General features: G+C 40.8%; 1 protein-coding gene across 4 annotated transcripts in view; it reads right to left on the reverse strand.

The window, feature by feature from the left end:
* Positions 1-17,696, reverse strand: part of sema3c (sema domain, immunoglobulin domain (Ig), short basic domain, secreted, (semaphorin) 3C) — a 45,134-nt gene extending 27,438 nt beyond the window's left edge. The window contains exons 1-2 of one of the 4 annotated variants that reach the window (XM_087831093.1): positions 17,439-17,696; positions 13,395-13,567 (exon numbers count right to left, since the gene is read on the reverse strand). In XM_087831093.1, the coding sequence (XP_087687219.1) occupies positions 13,395-13,530 (136 nt within the window). In that variant the 5' untranslated portion in view covers positions 13,531-13,567; positions 17,439-17,696. Of the gene's footprint in view, positions 1-13,394; positions 13,571-16,028; positions 16,190-17,438 lie in introns of those variants that run through there. The other 3 variants (XM_006780840.3, XM_087831094.1, XM_087831095.1) reach the window with 3 other exon arrangements.
* Between the last annotated feature and the right edge of the window lie 3,030 nt (positions 17,697-20,726).

Here is a 20,726-nt window from a genome sequence, read left to right on the forward strand (position 1 = left end):
ATGTACACTCTGTGGTCACAACTTGGCACTTTCACTCCTCTAAAACAGTTTTAGATTTTATGGCTCATAAAATGGTGCAAAATTGAAATCACTCCCCCCCCCCTAGTCTGAACATCGAGGACTGGAGAACAAATGACCACTGAAATGAATCTCACTATAATGTATCAGTTAAGATCTATGATTGTTCACTTAACTTTAATCAACACAGTTAAAGGAAAGCTGTGAGCACAGTGCACATGTTCAAGGCAGATGCCGCATGTGGGTATATTTAAATGCATAGAGTATGGAAAAGTCTTCCTACAGACTCTTTTCTACTCATTAAAAGTGAACATTGTTCAGATACGCACAAAGTAAACCTTCTCAGACAGTTATTTTCAGCCTATTTGCTCCAGAGATAAAGAATTCTCAACCATACCATCAAAGGCCTTCACTGTCGAAGCCAAACTCATGCATATTTATCACTTTTTCAATCTTCACTGAGAGCAGGGGGTATGGGGGTGGGGGTGGGGGGCACTGTAGATCTACACCCTCCATTTCCTTCCTTCTATTGACCCTTTCTGAGCTCTCTTTGCATTCCCTCTTCTAATCAACAAACAGGTTGTCTATACTTTGCTCCATTGCCTTCGGCTAAAGTCACATTTTCATTATTGTGTGACATATGCTTTTGAGGCTGGAGCCTTTCATCTCAAAGGAGAGTGGCTGTTCTGTGGCACCCCTCGCTCTCATCCCAGGCTGTTGTTTGGTGCGTTGGCCACGTAAAGCCTGGAGTATTTAACTTTAAATAAAGACGAGTTAACCACTTCAGTCACAGGCGAGTTTCCCACGACTCTTCGCTTTCTACTCCAACTATGTTTAGGTAAATTGCCTTACATGGTTAATGTCCTGAAGTGAGAGAGCTGGGTATTTTTAAACATTGTATCATCCGAGTGAGAACATCGTCTGGTGCCTAATGAAGAACAGGCACATGACCACGACAGTGTTTTTACCTGACTTATGAGAAACCAAATTAGGAGGGAAGGTGTCCTGTCAAGAAGATTTGTGTTTAATGAAAGAAAAACTTTTAGGATCACGCTTCAAAGCAACCATAAGGATAGCATCGTAGATAGCATCACAGAGTGAGCTCTGTGCGGAGGTAATATTCTTCTAATGCTGAAAAAGCTAATGATGTTACACGCTCTGCTCTGGCACAGTGCAAGCCACCAAGGGTGAAAGACTAATTAACAGCTAATTAAAAACAGGCAGGGTTCCAGATTATTTAAAAAAAACAAAACAACAACATTATATTAATCTCCTGAAATAGTTTCTTGGATGATATTCTAGAAAGACCTAAATATTCTTCAAGATCTTAGTTTTGTGGAGCATAAAAGTGGCAGCTGTATTTAAAACATGCAGCTCTTCACAATGGAGGGACTAAGTAGGGGTTTAGGTTTTACAGTCATACATTATAGCCTATCCAGGCAAGAATAATCTCAGTGGTTGAGTTAAACCTCAGTGGGTGGAAACTAAAGGATCAGTTATGTTAGTTGTGGCCTTTAAAAAGAGAAGAGGTGGCGAGGAGAAGAAGAAAGACAAGTATATGAAGTTTGGACAATCCAGGGTTATTATATTTAAACTAGCCATAACTAACAAAGACAAGATTTAACTGCTATAGAAGTTGATTTATTCAGGACAAAAGGTAATTTTCTTATGTGTGGCATGTCTGGTATGCTAACAAATGTGTTAGACTACCAATGTACCAATTTAGACTCACCAATAAACCTAACCATGTCTTTGGACCGTGGGAGCTAGCTGGACTACATGGAAGCACAGAGAGAACATGGCAGCAAACACACACACAGAATCCACAACCCACCAGGAGGTTCAAACCCACAACCTCCATGGTATAAAAACAAGAATCCTAACTACTGCACCACCATGCCACCATTTATACCAGCATTCACATTTTTGCTTAAGTAAGCTAATGTTAGCCAACATGAACAAATATGGTCTCATTTAACAAAACCACCAATAACAAACTAGTCTATGCTTACTAGGCTTTTGGGAACATTTAACTGTATCCCACACTTTTTCTTTAAAAAAAATCAGAAGTTAAAAAATTCTAATACTGCTGAACGGTCGAAGTTTACATTGAAAGATTTGATAGTGTTACAAATCTTGATACAATTCAAATCAAAACAAAGATGATTCATAAAATAAAGGCGAATTAACTGAAAACTTAACCGGACCTCATCTGGTTCTCATATTTTCCAGTTGATTTTTTGAGTGCCTTCCCCATCTAATCGAAAATTATTTATTAATGTCTCCTGTGAAAACCAGGTCTGACCAGTTTTTGACACTGCTTCACTCTCAAGTCTCACTGACACTAATAAGATAAAGAACTCCTGTTCTTTCTGACAGAACCTTTCCAGAACATTCCACAAAGAGAACAAATTGTTCGGACGGGCGGGGTCTCGGTAAAACAACTGTTTAATATTATGGTGAACTTTGTAGTGTTTTGTCAGTGGGGGGAAACGGGAGACTTTCATGTTCCCTCGTGAAGGTGGAGGACCAGTTAAGCCTGGTGCTGAGACGGGACGCAGCAGGGGTGCGTCACATGGATCCGGCCTATTCAGCTAGAGACAAACTGAAACCCTCTGGAGCCTGCATACCTTTGGATCCAGTATCTTCTCTGTGCTCTGCTTTCAATCTCATATAAACACCCGAGTCACGCCTGCAGTGCTGCAGCGTTATGGACCAGCATTTAAAGTTCAAATTGCCAGATGGTGCACCTGCTCTGTCAGGGAGAGAGGGCTGCTCTGAACAGTCAAGGATTTCCAGAGTCATTTAGTACATTCATTGGGACCCAGCGTTTACAGAATTAGTACCAGCTCATAACCTGTGTACGAGGCATCCGTAGACCTCCCAAGGACCCTTTCAGTCCACTGAGGCATTATATCAAGTTCTTTTTTTTTTGACAACACGACTCTTGTTTTAATCAAAACAGAAAACAGAAGTTGGAGGACAACTGCATTGTTTTCTATGTCCAAGATGACGAAATCCCCTGGATCACATGTGGTTCTTCTGTTGTGGTTTTATGGGCGTTCTTAGTTGTTGAGATCACACAAATGCTGAGAGGCAAGAGTGTCAAGACTGGTTGTTTACAGTTACTGAAGCATGACCGAGACACTTGTTGGAAGTTCAAGGTTTACATTTTCTAACTGGTTTATGCACAAAAGACAGAATACATTGGAAGGATTGGGGAGCTGCACTTTTAAATATTTCTTGAAAAGGGCTAAGGGTGTGAACCACGCTTTTAATGATAAGAAATTAAAAAAAGCAGAATTAATGGGGATGATGAAATGGCTTTATCTTTTTTTTTGTTCTCATTTTTTTTCTTTTCCTCTTAATCTGCAATGATGACACCAGCAAACAAAAACAGAGGAACTGGGTCTGGAAATACTGACAGCTGGTGGGTTTTCTATTATGTATGTAGGCAGGTGGGTTATGCACTTCCCCATGGATGTAACACCAGCCCCCTGTGTCCTGGCTTTGACTTTGAGCTTTGACCCATAGTGCCCTATGGCCTAGATGGAAGACCAATTTTCATAGAATCCATCCTGATCGGTCGGATGGACATGGGGTTAGCGGAAAAGGAAAACTAGTATTGGGAAAGCTGAGACTCTATCTCTGTGACATCTCTTTTTTTCATGAAGTGGCCTAGCAAAAGAAGACCCAACAAAAGGCTTTTGTTCAGTTGAGAAACCCCAGTAGTCCTCCAATATTAAACAACAGATTACTTCCTGCTCATCATATAAGCAGAAAATACTCTTCATGTATTGATAGATGAGGTTTAATGCATTACAATTAAAAGAAAAAAACCTACATTAACTTAATTTTACTGCTTAACTTTATCTGTTTAAAAGAGAATTTGATTTTGCATCACCTTTAGGGAGTTAGTGGACTAAAACAAAGGGCTCCATTTTATTTTGAAACTCAAAAAAGAATATGGCTCATATTTTTGGAGTTTCAAAATAAAATGTTTCTTGCCAGAAGACTTTTCCCCCCTTTTTTTTATGAAGGATATCTGAAACAACTACAAGCTGTGATCAGTGTGGCAGTTAATTCAGCCTCTTCTAAGCTGTGAGAGAATTGATTGTTCATGGGCACAGGGTCCAGTGCAATAACCCAGATAGGTATCCCACAGGGTAACGAAATGAACATCCCTTTTTCTGTGACTGGTGAAAAACATAGAAGAAATAGAAAGAAAGTGTGGGTAAAATGAAGTGACTTTCCATTGTGTCCCTGTTTGTTGTATGGCAGCAATCAAAACCCAGAAGAGGAAGTTGTACTGCACAATTCATTTTTTTTCTTCTGTTGTCATTACATATCCAGGAGAGGAAATGTAACAGCCACCATGAATCTTCTCTCAGGTTTTAAATCCACAAGACTTTCCGATACAATTGCCCCCCAAAAGTGTTTGCGTGAGATATCAGATATGTGAGTTTTAAAGCAGTGACTCCAGAAGAAAACAATGCTTCCATGGTTCTGGTTGCGGATAATAATACAAGAAGTGGTCTGTTGTAATGTGGCATCATAAAAATTAGAACTTCACAGTGGCTGGAAAATATGTGAGATGTTTATGAGAGAGGCATTTGTAATGTTGGACCGCCTGGTTTCAGATTTTAGGAGCTGGTGCCAACTCACTCAGCTGGTGTCGCTTCATGCAGCCTTAGGGATCTTCATCCAGTTTGATAGGAAATAGAAACAGCGTGGTGTCACGATTCATTTTGAAAGGAAGGCTGTAACTTGTTTGAGTCATCAGATAAGGGAGTTACGTCGTAAAAATTCATCGGCAGGTACTTTTATGTCCACACGACAAGGTGGTAAAATCAACAATATTGGATTATTCTGTCAGGATGTTAGCTTAGTCTTTGTAGATCAGCTTTAATCAAACTGACTAGGTGTTTAGAGAGTTGGATTTTTTGATTAATGCTAATGTCTGAACATGAGCCAAAACATCCATCCACCTAATTAAACACACTTCAAGACTGAACGGTGGGCCAATTACAAACCAACCTTAGTTTCTCTTATGCAAATCAGCCCTCATCAATTGGCTTTTTACCTGAAAGGCCAGTATGAATATATTAACTCCATGCTAATGAGACTTGCTTTCCATTTAGTTAAAGCAGAAGCCGTTCTGTGGTTGTCAGGGGTAGCTGGTGGGAGGACCCCAATCACTCATCTTGATAAATATTGAAGCAGGGGCTTATACCGCCCACTTTTCATTCATCTCTCCTCACAAGAAGAAGGAGTGGGTTTCATCACAGAGGCCTGACTTCAAACCTGGTGCCAAATGCCATTGCTCTTAGTCGGAACAATGCAAAGAGCTCTTGGATTCACTTCTGGATGGCTGCACTCTCCTAACACTGTGCTGACCAACTCACACATACTGGGTCTGCAAAAGATTTTATCCCGGCAACTGCCAAGCCTCTTTAGAAATAAAAAATGGCTGGTGCTGGAACATTCAGCCATCCATTTTCCTTGGGGATTTACCCTCTGGTATACAGTAATGGCTGGTGGCATATAAATATGGCAGAAGGGAAGTTAAAGTGTCGATCTAGTACAAGAAGACCACCCAAGACATCTTGTGCTGGCTGACAGAGTCGTCCGATTGTCTGTGTAACTGACATACTCCAAATTCCCAGGAAAGCTGCACTCAGCATGCGAACAGCACTCTCAGCCTTACTGTACTGCAACTGCTGGTCATGGACAAAAGCCCTGTTGGAATTATATCTGCTGTGTGTCATTAATTTCCTGATTGTTGTCTGTCATCAATTATCTACATCCAGACATTTTTAATGTGAATCACATGGCTGAACAGAGTGCGTGAGTTGAAATATATGCCTTCTCTCACGCTGGCGTCCAAAAGCAGACACTATATCTAAACATGACATGCGAGATCGCAGTGTATTTTTCTCCCTTGGCTTTCTGCGTGTGTTTGTGTAGAGTGATGTCAACTGCTGGTGCGTGGTTGACCTGTTAAGGTGATAGCTAGTATTTCGAAGAGACGAAACTTGAGCTGATAAACTGTCCATCATCCGCCCTGCAAGCCAGCTAGCTTGCAATCCCAGTGCCTCAATTAGCATTTATGCAGCGTCCTCAGATGTCACCAACAGTCGATCCTTCACACAGAATCAACTCATGCAGTCGCCATGACTTTTAGCCTGTGACCTCTCACCTGCCCACATCAGGAGTCCCTAGTTACTTCTAGTGGACAGTAAATCTCTGTGCTTTTACTGTCAGGAAGGATCTTGTAGAGAGTCTCAGAGGGAGGGGAGGCCTGCAGGAGATATGGGTCAGAGGATTTTTAGAGCTGTTGTTTTTACAAGGCATATAGGAAAACCATCTTCAGACATCTTCAAGATTGAAATTATATTATACACCAGGGCATAAAAAGTCATCTGGTCCTTAGCAAGTTCTAAAATAATTTAAATACAACCAGGGAAGAAGAAGATCCGCAGTGAACTTAAAGAAGCAATTGCTGCTGCTTGTCTAGGTAGAAAAGTTTACTAGTCCATCTCTAAGCAGTTTGCAGCCCATCATTCAGCAGTGAGAAATTCTTCACAAGTAAAAAACATTCAAAATGGTTTACAGTCTTCCAAGAAGAGGAAGTCCCACTGAGGTCATCCTAACCTGAGTTTGTATAATGCTCAGAGAAACTGCAAGAAACCCAAGAGCTACATCTCAGACTCAACAGTTAGTATGTTAAAAGTTAACGTTCATGAAAGTACAGTTAGAAGATGACTGAACAATGATGACCTTTTTGGAACGGTTGCCAAGTGAAAGCATCTTCTGTCTAAAAAGAACATAGCAGCACATCTTAGGCTTGCAAAGCTGTATCTGAACAAACCACAAGATTTCTGGAACAACGTACTTTAACAGATGAGTCCAAAAAGGAGATATTTGGAAAGAATAGACAGAATCACATAAGGCAAAAAGTAAACACAGGATATTAGCGCAAAGATCTCATACCAGCCATCAAGTATGGTGGTGAAGGAGTAATTATTTGGGCTTGTTAGAATACCAAAGTATTCTAGAGCCAAATGTGAGGTGATAAGTCCAACAGCTAAAACTGACTCAAAACCAGGTCATGCAACAGGACAATGAACCTAAGCAAATTCACTAGCTGGGCCCACTTCCTCATTTTAGGTTTGACAGCGTTTTAGTAGGTAAAAGTGAAAGCTTTGACATGAATTGAGGTGCGGTTTGGGGAAGGCCTCGAAGGGGACTGGCGATGGCTCCTGGGCGATGGCTCCAGCTGGAAGGACCGTGTTTGGAGGCGTGGTCCCGCTCCTGAAATTCTGATACATAATCTCCAATATACAACAGAATGGCCAAAAAAGAAAATCGTGTAGCAATGGACCAGTCAGTCCAGAACTCAGTCTGATTCAAATGCTGTTGCAGGATGTTAAGAAAGATGTGCATAAACGAATGCTCGCAAACCCTGCTTCTGTATGTTGGCTTAATTTTTGTGAAATATATAATGACATGGTGCAATATGTCCTGTGCTGTTGTTCATTTAAATGTGTGTGCATTTAAATAATTTTAGAACCGGATGAGTACTAAAAGATTTGTTTTGATGCATAAACACTTATCAGAAGAAATCATTGAGGGAATGAAGCAACTGGGTTGGTTCTGTTGTGCTGACTTAAAAAAATGACTTGTTTAGGGGTTTCCAGTAAAGTAAAAATAATGCATCTTAAACCTTATTTCAGAGATAGTAAATCTGTGCATATACACAGAAAAACTTGCATATGAATGTAGCCATTGTCCAATTCAATAAGGCGAGCTTACACTATACTACATACCAGAAAAAAGTGATGGAAGCAAACAAGCATAATCCTTTCATAAAATCGGATTACTGCTTTGTGTTAATGCCAATCTTTGACTAAAGAATTTTTCATAGACCTTGGCTCTCCTTAAAGAGACTCTGTCTTTGTTCGTATTGATGGCCATTGATTACCTTTCAACATGTTCCAGAGGGGCAATAATAAAACATTCAACAGGGTGTGCAAGGTCAGACTTGGAAACGGCTAAAAACAGGCGTAGGAAGGCAGAGAAAGGCCAGCTGACAGAGGAGCTGTCAAACATCTCACGGGCTGTCAGCCTCAAGCTGGAGCTCACCACATTCCCGAATACCCCTGAAGAAAATGTCACTCAGGCAATTTCATAGAGATCTAATGACACGCGTGTGGGTTTGTGTGAGAATGCGTACATACACCTGTAAGAAATATGCCACACATATGCTGGTATTCATATATGCACCACTGACCTATACCTATTTGTACCGTATCTCTCTGTGTGATGACAGGCTCATGCTTTGGCCTGTCATGAATTCCTCGCAACAACAGAGCATCACTGATTTTTCTTCATTATGTTTACTCCTCAAAAAATGAAGATGCTAACGTGCAGGTGAAATGTGAAGCAGAGGCAGGAAAGCTGAGGCATGTTGGTGCGATGTCGCAGTCAAATACATCCTGTTCTGCTTCTGGCTACTTGTCAGTGTTGCCCTTTGACCCTTTGATTTTTTGTTGACCCCAAGAGAAAATGCATGCCATTATTCAGTCCGTGTCTGGTGTCTGTGCTGCCGAATGATTATGATGCTCACTTAACCGGTAAAAATCTTATAAAAGGTTATTCAAGAGTGGTTAAATCTCAGGGGAAAAGGGTTCATATTTAAAACATCACATGAGAGGTTAATGTACAGTAATATCATCTGGGACAAGCTAGAAAAAGCCTTGGTTTTGAGGTATAGCTAAAAAGCTTGGAGACTGTGTCTCATAGCTGCATGCGGTTCAGAAAGCTGGAAAAGCACATAGCTTTAACAATGACTCATTGAAAAGTTTGCTACTTAAATGCAATCAAGTCAAAGAATGCACAATCAGGCACTTAACATTAGCACACACTCACTCACTCTGTTAGGTTACATGCACACGCTCACTCACACCATGTAAACATCCTCAACAGACAGCATGAACAGCACTATATCTGTATGAACAAATGGGGGGTGAGGGGATGCAATAATGACTCATGAAAAGGAGTGTATCCGCTCGTCGACGCCTGCTTCCTGATCTCTGTGCCTGGTTCTGGTTCAGGCCGTGGCACGTGTGGCTCATACCAGTGCGATTCAACTGCAGACATCATTTTAATCAATCTCCCCTTTGTCTCAGCCAGGCTGTCAAACATGTGTGCGCCAAAATCTACATTTAACACAAAAGCATATGGCCCATTCACTTTCAAATAAACATTGCTTCATGGCTTGACATTCCAAACGTATAGATTTGTAAGTTAAGACTGTATTGAATATGGAAGTTTTCCAGAACAGCGGGAGACTGTTGATGAGGGTAAATGATCCCGATCGTAAACACAGACCGCTGCCCCATCTGCCTACCAGGGAGATAAATGAGCCAGAATGACATTTGGCACCAGTTAGGCCAACCTCTGATACAGTAGCAGAACCAGTAAGCGGCACATTACTGAATAGTAGCTTATTTTAAATAACACACCTTACAGTTTCAAAGTTTATACAGCATAATAATGTCTCCCACAACTATGCAGAAACCTATTTACAGCGCACCACCCAATATTTAAACCACGTTTTGAATCACAGGAGTATTTTAGTGTAGTAGTAGTATTTTGTGAGATACCCACAGCAAACCTATGTTGATTTTGTAGGCTCAACCACGCAGCAGCCTCAGGGGTTGAAAAATTAAGCGGACATTGATGTGCCAAAAACAGTTGCTCTTGCGGCCACTTGAGGCGGACTCCAAAAGTGTGTCATTCCCAGTAGACATCCATGCTAACGAGCCCAGATTTACAGCAGAAATTAACATGTTTTTAGGCTGTTACAGAACATCTCTGTAGCTTTATAGGCAATTTCCTCCATAAAACCATGTCTGGTGTCTGTGCTGCTGAATGATCACGATGCTCACTTAATGTATGGGGCATTAAAAATGTATTAAAGCTTAAAGATATGGCTAACGTTTGATCTTGCTCAGCATTCAGTTTTAGCAAATGAATGGATTTTAATTATAGGGTGGGAGTACCTCAGGAGGTAGATCACTGGCTTCGTGCCAAATATCCTTGGACAAGGTACTAACTCCAATTCCAAATTGCTCTCTAATGAATGTATCTGAATGTTAGACAGAAAACACTTAAGCATAAAAAGGTGCTTGAATGAATAAAGGTTGAGATTAGGTTGTTTGAGCGCTCTGGTAGAGTAGAAAAGCACTTTATATAAACTAGGCAGTTTTCACTTCTCACTGTCCAGGGTTAATGTGGTGAAGGTGCATATTTAACTTTGTGGCTTGTTGAAAGGGCACTTTTACCTCTCAGTATCAAGTATTACTGCAGCTGCGGCCCGAGGCTTGGCTTCTTGAAAAGGTCTAAGAACTTAATGTCATGGATTGGAAACGAAAATCAATTTTAACTTTGTTCCGATGAGACCAAATCTATAGTAACAACACTGCAGACATTGATCTGAAAGTTGGAGGATTTCTTTGTCTGAGAGCAATTAAGTTTCTCCTCGAAATCTGTAGTCTCTCAGCATTTCAGCCTGATTCTGAAACAGCACATGCATCAAACATAGCACAAAGCAGGCCAAAATAAATGTTGAGAGAACAATAGATACTTAAAGCAATTGAAGGGGAGTATAGCAATTATCTTTTATCACACTTGGTATCCCTAAATAGTTTTGCTGTAAGCAAAGGAGGCCTCTGTTTATTATCTGCGGCACGGAATAGAAAAGCACCACTTGAGAGTTTATTATTTGGGTTAGCTGCATTTTTCACTGTTTATTATGCGTTTTTAATTGCGGTCTGGCTGCGTTCGCTTGAAGAGTGCAAGAGCAAAAGGAGAGCGGGAGAGAGGAATGTCGGAGACAGCAACTTCTCTGCAGGACGTGAGGCTACACCGGGAGTCCCACGAACCTGCCTTACCCCCGTATTGGATTTCAGCAGTGACACGAGGAGGAAAAGGGAAAGGGATATTCAAGTGTTGTGAAATGATCTATGTGCAGTTTAGCCACTGGTTTATTTTTTTTGTTTAGTTTGCTCCAGCTCACAGTAATTGACTGGTCCTCACATCTGGGAGCAGAAGAATCCAGACTGAATGACTGACCTTTTAAACACCCAGCAGGTGCCAAACCACCTGTGCTGTCCTCCCCGCTGGGACAACAGTCTCCTATACATCTTCCATGACTATTCATTTATCTTTCTGGCTGCTTTGGACTGAGCACATACTGCCTGACTTGTTCCTCCCCCGTGTTTTTGTAAAAAATGAGCCTCCACCTTGCTCTCTGTAAGACCCTCCTTGCATCTGGTGTTCAGCCATGCCAAACTTTCTTCCAGCAACCAAGAGTTCAAAATGCTTTCTGAGTCAAAAACAAAGCTGTTTACTTTTGACTTGGTGTTCCTGTTACTTGACTTACTCTTTTGACCAAAACCTTCCATGTTGTTATTCTTTGGAACAAAATCCTATTTTTAATGTATTACTGGCAAACACCTTGGTCCTGTGCACTCCCAGTGAACCTATATTAAATGCATTGTTTCAGACAGGGCTGCTCTTTGTAAAGTCAGTGTCATAACTGCTCAAGCACTTGAGTACTGCAGAGAATGTCCCCCAATTCCAGGCATATTTGTAAAGAGCAGCGATACACAGAGACTAAAGGTAAAAGTAGGACACTGGACACTTTTTAGCACAGCTTTTTCACATATTGTTGGGAGACTGCGACTGATCTATACGCTAACATAAATGACACACAGGGCGTACTTGTGCCAGTGTAAGCAGGAAACAGATGGTTGCTTGCTAATAGAAAATACAACAGAGTAAGGATGGCAAAAGCAAAAAGAGGTTTTTTTGCTTGGAACTAGGTAACACAAGGATGTAAGGCAGTTATAGTAGGGGAAAACATAGCTTGGAAGCTGTTACAGACAAAATATGGCAGCATATTAGAGGAGCACCCACAGAAAAATGGTAAAAAAAATGCTATGTGAGCCCAGCTTTAATGACCCTTCAGGACTCGATTAGGCCATGAACACAGGTGTCCAATTGCAGCACATGTGAATATTATACAGATAAGCACTCATCAAAGATCAAGTCCTGAGCTGGTTTAGGAATTAATGTACTTCAGATAGCGCGCTTGAAACTCCCCATTTATGGTCCTCCCTGTAGTGAAAAACTCTTTCACTAAGCAAAACAAATCTAATCTAATCCACACGTAGAAAGAGACTCAGTCATTCAAGGCGGACTGATTTTCAGCATGGCCACCTAAGACCTTTTTAGGTGGTTGTTTGGAAACAATAACGAGAAAAGAGTTGAATAAATAATGTGACCAAAGATACGAACGACAGCAATGTCAGCTTTTTTGCTGTCATTAGTTTGGGCTTTTTTTCTTAAAGATGGCTGTCACATTTAACAACTCAGAGGTTGCAGAGCAGAGACAGTCTGGACCTGGACCACAGACTGGTTCATTTATTTGGAATGAAGCAATAAGCAAAAGGAAAAAACATGAAACCATAAAAGGGAAAGAAATAGAGAAGAAGAAATGAGAATGAAAGATGAGGAAATTGAACTTTGAAGAGTGTGTTTCTGGGCCAAAACTAAGAAAAATCTAGAAAAAGGGAACAAAATAAAACTACACCTGCTTTAGACTTACACTGCGAGGCTTCAGTCACTATCTGAGTGCAGAAACCTTGCTGATGGACAGCCTCAGCTGCTCTGTGCTGCCTAATCCACATCGAGAGGTACTGAAAGGTGATCAAACGTATCTTTCGGCTCTTGCACACTATCCCTCTATTGCAAAAAGGTTACGGCACCACTCATAGCTAAGGGGTATGAGTGATCCACTATCCCTTCCATGGATACACGCAAACATGCAGACAGACACACACATAAAAATTAAACCTCCCCATCCAACCAAAAGAGAATTCAAGAATCCCCAAAATAATCTGTGTCCAAAGAAATAAATGAATAAAACAGGAGAATCAAAACCAGAGGCAGCAACAATGCCCACACGCCCACAGCACAGAGTGGTATGATTAAAGTTTAACTAGGAACAGATACAGGGTAGTTCTGACAGGCGGTGCCACCTCCTCCCTTTGGTAGACACACAGGAAGACAATGGATAGACAAGGTGGAAATTTAAGGCCTGGGGCATATTGGATTATATAGAAGAAAAGGTTTCAAACTCCATCAAACAAGACTAAACAACTAAATAAATCCTCTAGCATAGTTGCTAAAGATCCCAGGTGAGTCCTATTCCACTCTGTTATAATGTACAGACTTAGCATCAGTTTAACTTCATTACACCGGAAGATAATCATTACAATTAAGTTGATGAGTATTTTTTTTCTTACCTTCAAAGGAAAGGAAGACTCTTGGCAGAGGCTGCGGGAGGCTGGAGACCCCGGTGCAGAGGAAAGAGAGAGCCAGGAGGGAAAACGCCATGGCTGACACCAGAGGTGGCCTGGCCAACCCCTCCGGCCTGCCCATAACTGCACCACTCAGGAACCAAAGCCAGTCACCACTGCTGCTGGAGAGAGGTTTTGGAGAGAAAATAGTGAATTCTGAGAACATGTTTCCTCATACTTCTTCAAGTTAACGGCATTCATGTGCCACCACAGGAATTGCAACAAAAATGGCTTATGTACCACAAAAATACCTAATATATGCCTCAAATGATGTCCTGGTTCAATATAGAGTTAGCATTTTTTTACATGCTATTTTAAGTAGGATTTACCAGGGCAATCATAGTGCATATTTAAATATAATGATTAGGAATAAAACACTTTTCATTGTGGTAACTGGGGGGAGGCTTCTGAAGAACATTGCAATTAACCTTTGATGTAGCAAGTTAAAGGTTAGCAAGTTATCCACAAGGTCATATGCAATAAAGATTTACAAAACTATGTGCACTTTCGGCTAACTTTGTGGAAGTGGAAACCACCATGCAAGAACCAGGAAAATTCTTAAGAATTAATAAAAGAAGTGTAATCAAAAAATCCATAGAAAATATAAATCATTTGGCTTTTTTGCAACACATGGAAAGAAATGTTGCTAGAAGGTTACTAGAAAGTTAGTACTACTTAAGAAATTGACTGAAACCACTGGTGGACATGTTCATCAATACAGTAGCTGTGGATGACTGTTGCTCCAGTGGTAAAGCTAGTTGGTCAGTGCTGAAGTATCCTTGGACAAGATACTGAACCTTAAGTTGCCCCTGATGCATTAATTGGAGTACAAGTGTGTTTGTGAATGTTAGAAAGCACTTATGAATGTATTGCATGATTATCTGTATGATTTTGGTGAATGGGAGTTTCAATTTAAATTTCAAAATGGAACAGATTTGACGTATAGGTTACATAGCAGTGCAGCATCAAACTTTGTGACAACCAGTGAAGCCATTAAATTGAATTTAGTCAATTTAATGGCTCTTAATTTTCAGCTAAATGCAGTCCAATTACAGTGACTATATATGACATATGAAGACTGGTTAATTGGTACCACCCAGTCATGGGATCAAGATTTGAAATGTGATTTTTTTTTTAAAATCTAACTTTGCAGGATGACAACACCCTACAGAATACAGCACACTGCTAGTTTCAACAGCTAATGCATCAGTTTCACTGATCTAGAAATGCTGAGTTACAGAGAGAAGCACTGAACAAACAACACTGAATAAAGAAAGAGATAAAAAACAACAACATGTCAGTTAAATCCCATCATTGCTTTATCCTCGCAAATGTACGGCTCTTAAATATGGATGAGTGAAATCTGCACAAAAGAGCTGCTGGAGAAACTCTCGCCGCAGCCTCTTCTCATTCCTTTTCCATAACGGGACAAGAGCAGCTCAATTATTGATAGAGGCAGGTACTGTACTGCCTGTGGGGCGCTAACTCCTGCAATGAAACACTCCGCTGCTGGAGAACGGCCGGGCTGTTTTTAACCACTCATTTGGCCGCTCCACCACCTGTGCTGTGCAAAACCACATCGCACTAGACATAAAACAAAAATGACCCTTTCACATGCAAAAACAAAATAAAAATTTCACAGACTAAATCTCTGATGTCATGCCTTATGGATGTGCGATAAAAAATTGATGGCCAAGAGATAAGAAAGCTGCAAGTTCGCTATGAAAATTTCAGTTTGGGGGTGTGGTGTACAAATAGGTTAAAATATACGTGTGAGGTGGAGTGCAGCATGACTGATATACAGCTTAAGTGGAATTCTGGTGTTCAGGTGCATAAGGATAACATATGGAGGACTGCTGGGGGATGAGATGTCTTTGGCTGCACTTGAGAGAAATAAACCAGCACGGGGCATTACCAGACGGCCCCAGCTGCTGCAACTGCAGCCCTTCTCCTGCTGCATCATCCACACAGCCTCACACATGCACGCACACCCTCCCCTTCAAGCTCAGGCATTCACACAACTTGGCTTCTGTCCCCAAAAGATCTGGTCCCTGAAAAAACTGGTCACCTGGTTTGTACATAAAGATCGATGTGCTCCAATTCTGAAATATTGCACAGTGAGATTTTCACCTTCGTCATAATACAATTACAGCAGTTTTTGCAAATCCTCCAAGTCTTAGAATATCGAGTATAAAACGAAACAGTTAATGCATCTTTGTGCTAAAAGCAGAACATTGGTAAAATTACTTAAGTCTAAAGACTCTTTGCAGCACCCTGTCTTTTTCATTTATAGCTTCTAGACTTCATCAGGTCAAATATCAAACTTGAATATTTTTCACAGCGTTCCAGCTTTAGGTAAGTTTTCCTTTAGGGATGACTTGAATGTTTGTAAGTATACAGATGGTGCAAAAATGGTGCAAAAATATTTTGTACCAAACCTTGTCCATGTGCCATCTTTCATAAAAAAAAGCATACTACAGTTAATATTTTAGAAAGCAAGATCCTTGAAAATAAAATTTAGAGACAACCCTAATTTTTTAAGTGAGAACTACATTTTCCCATATTTTTAGGTGGACTGACCTTTTGAGCTGCCAAGCTTCCACACCTACCACTCCCTGCTCCCTATCAGAGAGTTGGTGATCTCCCCACGGAAAGCTTCTGGTATGGAAATGTTGGTCTCACAGCTGCTAAACTCATCCTCAAGGGAGTCTCATGCGCATACTGTGATATCCCCAAGAGGTTGTGTTCCGACACTTTGCTATGCCACACTAAATACATGAATGAGCTCACTCTCCCTCACACTCGTGGAGCACTGTAACGCTCCCCTAGATGAAAGGGTTTCACAGTAAAGGATGTTTTCCTATTTGTTGCCATGAACAAAAATAATAAATTCTGCAATTAATTTCTCTGAGCTCTTCGGCCGAGAAATTCCAGGGCATCAGTGTGCCAGGAAATCTCTGTAACACCAATTAAATGTTTTCCCACAAAGCAGGTCAGTGAAGTGAGCGAATAGTTATATTTCCAGCGAGGTGTAACGATAATTGTGTTTGTTGTGCTCATTGCTTGGCTGGCAGCCTAATGAATTTTCCATCTTGCCATTTTGGAAGCTCAAAAACTAATATTGATGAAAGTGGAAAACTGCATGGATTATCGCTCCCATCTGCTCCTATTAATGCTTTAAACACATGAACCCAAATCAGCTACGAGACGAGTGGGGACGAGTCCTCCCGGTTGGAATCAATTTGGCATTTTGATCAATACAGGAAGAATTAAAATCACAATGATAAACAAGTTTTGTCCTAGCAGGACGGTGTGCGTTCATACCACACCCTGTCATTCGGTTGTCAGCAGCTCTATTACAGCCACACATTCCCCTGCACACATGACCAGCAGGCACAGCTAAAAGTGTATATTTCAACTCTTAAACTCCACACAAGCACATTGACTAAGATTAATCTTCTGATTTCGAACCATGTGACTGACCACAACTTTTTTTTTTAAAGCTCTAAATAAAGAATCTATATAGTTATAGACAGATGCTGGTGGAGACTTTAAACCAAAGATTTAAGCCTTTTTAGATGAACGAGGAAATAAAAAATGTTCATAAAGTCATGTTTTCCATTTTACTGGCTGCAGCGTAATAACCAGTCACAGTGTATTTAAAAGGAATTGTTCACCAAGCACATGAGTGGAAAATAAAGCATGACACAGAAGTCTGATGTAATACCACACATGATCTCAGAGAAGCACCAAGTCATCTGGCAGACTCTTCCACAGTCAGATTGAGTTTACTTGCAGCTTTTTTTTTTAAAACTAATTCTCACTGGTGGGACTCTGCACCTGTTAGCCTGCTGCCTACCAACTCCTCTCTGCATCCACTGTGAGATCCACTCCACTGCATAAAAAGTACAGTGTGGTACAGGCAGTACAGGCAGGTAAACCTTCTACCTTTAGAAAAATGAACACATCAGACCTTTGCCAGTGACTCACCTCTCAGGAGCTTCCTCCGATGCTGGTCCAAGTTTCGGAAGGCAGGATCGTATTTCTCGCCTGTTTCTAGTATCCTGTAATAACACCAAAGAAGAAAAATGCTGCTATTCCATCTAAGTGCTCAGAGAGCAGACTTGACTGAGAGAGCACAGGAGAGAGGAGAGGAGAGGAGAGAGGGAGGAGGACGAAAAGACAGAGAGAGCGGGTGTCCTATTACACACTCTTCACTGAAGTGCCCCCTCCTCCTCCTCCTCTTCCTCCTCCCCACCCCTCCTTTCCACGATCGTCCTCCCTCTCTCCGTTAACTAGACAGCAAACAGATCACATGCGCAGCTTAAAACATCAGAGAGGCAGAGGACGTTTACCTCACCACAGTAAGAGGGTGAAGCCCGAAAAGGTCAGGCACACTCGCATCACAAACAGATTGCATTGCTTTTAATCTGTGGGTGATCCACTAGTTAGATTGCCTCCAGTGATACCAACGAAATCAGATGTTTTCTGCTCATTTCCACTTTTATGGGCCTTTTTTGTTTCCCACTGGGAAACAAACTATTTTAATTACTGGGTACTTGAAACTTTGCAAGTCAAATAATCGTCAGATAAGGAGCATTTTCTCTCTGAAGACGGTTCAAATATGAACTACAGTCATGCTCACCACTATGCATGACATCACTAAACTCAGGTGATGTCTGTGTAGTCAGCTGTTATGTTAAATATGACCCACATTGCCCAATAAGTATAGCAATAGTATTGATGATCTCTTTTAGTACTTTCCTGAAAGTGATGGGAACATATTGAGTTTGCAGATCATGAACAAAATTATGATCATGAACGAAAGAAACTGTGGGATTTTTAGAAAGATCTCAACATCAATAAAGATTTCACTTTGTTTTTACTAAATTTAAGGGGTTTTCATCTAAAATCTGGACATCAGGGGATCACCTATAAGCCAATATAAGTGCCATGCTCCAGAAGAGCATTGCCACCCTCTGAGCAAACTGACTATCTTGGATGAAAAAGAAAGAATATTACTTTGTTTTTTTCCATCAAAGTCTTTAAAAAGACAAAGAGCAGTATAAAAGTGATATTTTTCTCTTACCCTTGTTATTTATCCGGTACACAAATATGATTCACAACAGGCAGGAAAACAGAACCACTCTAAAGTGTGCAGATGACTCTTGTTATTGTTAGTCTAGCTCCAGGATAATGAGACCAGCCACGGCCTGTCATTGATTACTGTGTTAAATATCACGATCTTCAGTTAAACATATATGACAAGAGATATGATCACTGATTCTTAGAAAATATACTCATACACAAGATTAAATCATTAATGGAAAGATGTTAGGGGAATGTTCTCACATTTATAAATCTCTTAACTGCAGCTGTGCATAAAAAAAGGCACCAATGTCTGTTGAGTTTGAGGAAACTTTCCAAAATCCACATTGATAATTTTATTTTGAGTCTGTTTTATTCTCTTCCTTGGTTCCATGGTTTGGATACATATCTGTAAAGAACAAAAACAGATTAAATTAACTTGTTAAATGGTTAAAAGAAGCCACAGCTGAGCCCAGCGTCCCCGAGCACCAGACAGTCACAGCAGTAGGCTGGCTCTATTATATTTGATCACTCGCACTTTCACACTGAGCTCCAGTTTCCAGCCTTTCAGTCCCAAAGTGCAGAACAACAAGGTTTAAAAACAGCTTTGTTCCAGATTCTCCGTTATTATTTATTAATTTTTATTCCTCACTATGTTGCGTATGCTTGTCTGTTGTCTGTGTTTGTGTTGCAAAAAGTGCACGTCGGGATGAATGACTCATTTTACTGCAGACCAGATGTACCAGCGGGTGCAAATAAAGTAACCTGAACCTGAACTTGAATGTGTAGCGATTCTGATAAATTGAAAAAAAATCACTGTTAACACACAGTTACTTTAAATGAGCTCAGTGAGGAAAGCTTGGCCAGCATGGGAAGTTTATAAAGCTATATTGTGTAAGTAAACCCTGCCAAACTTGCTTCAACGTAATTATTTATTCCAATACAGATTTTGCAGCTTCAACACGAGGCGTCAGGAAGTCTTGGCCCTAAACCCGAGCGCTACAGTATGTAATATCAGGTACCACTCACAGCAAGCCTTTGATTTAACCTTGTTTCCACACTAAGCTGCAGAGAGATACCATGCAATTTGGATTTTTGTAAAATTCATGTGAAAAGGTGTTTTTTTTTCTTCCCCCTTAGCTGGGTGTCACATGTCACTTCATTGCAGGTATATGAGGCAGGATGTTAAGGATTTTCCACTTTAGCGCAGGGGTTTCATGGAAATATTTGAGCAGATTGCTAAAAATCAGAGCACAGGAAAGACAGAAAATAAAAGGTAGTGTGTGAGCCAGCTCTCTGATGAATACATCTGATGGTAAGAAAACGTAAAACAGGGGGAGGAAAGAGAGGATCACTGGTGGCTCAGACAGGAGGAAATAATTACCCCTCTCCTTGACAATGGAGCCAGATTTACGCCTCTCCAATTAAAGTGTCAGGATGGCCCACTAGAGGGGTGCAGGTTTTTCATTGGTGCATGAAGACTATATTGCAAGGTCCTCATAGGTGGAGAAGGAGAAGAATAGAAAGAGGTGGGTGAGAGCAAAATTGAGATGAGGCGTATCTTTTACGGTCCCCGTGACAGAGCCGCAGCAGTAAATTAACTTGATGAGAGTGGAGAGCCAAAGTGAGGGTGACAAATGGCAGACAGGTGTGCTGTCTGACATGACATATGATTATAGAGGACTTTGTCTTACAGTAAGTGATTGTAAAAGAGATGAATTTGGTCCAATGTTTTTATCTTTTATTCCCAAATATTATGATAACTGTCTTGAGTCTGGCCACTTAGCGTCCAGTCAGAGTCTCTGTTACACAGACTGTATCTGACAAGCGCTGTGCTGTGTTTCTGTGCGTGAAATGGTCTTCTCACTTAATCTCTCGGCCATGCACACATGTGCCTTTGAAAAAAACCTGCCCCTCGTTAGCGGTGCAGATGTTATGCATTTGTCATGCTGATGTTAAAAGCACAGACCAAGGTTAGGGGAGGACCTCCTATGGTGTTCGCCTTATCACATGCACATTTAAACACTTGCCAACTCACATGGTCGGCACTAACACAATAATATACTGTCAGCACCAGTGTTATATTTGATTCTTTTAGCTTCTTCTTCTTTTTTTCCTTTTACAGTTTTGTATTCGATGACTTTAAAAAACACAGTTAACCGAACACAGTAAAGCCCGCATATATTGAGC

This window comes from Neolamprologus brichardi, chromosome 17 (genome assembly GCF_056152115.1).
Source record: "Neolamprologus brichardi isolate AB-2024 chromosome 17, ASM5615211v1, whole genome shotgun sequence".
Lineage (NCBI taxonomy): Eukaryota > Metazoa > Chordata > Actinopteri > Cichliformes > Cichlidae > Neolamprologus > Neolamprologus brichardi.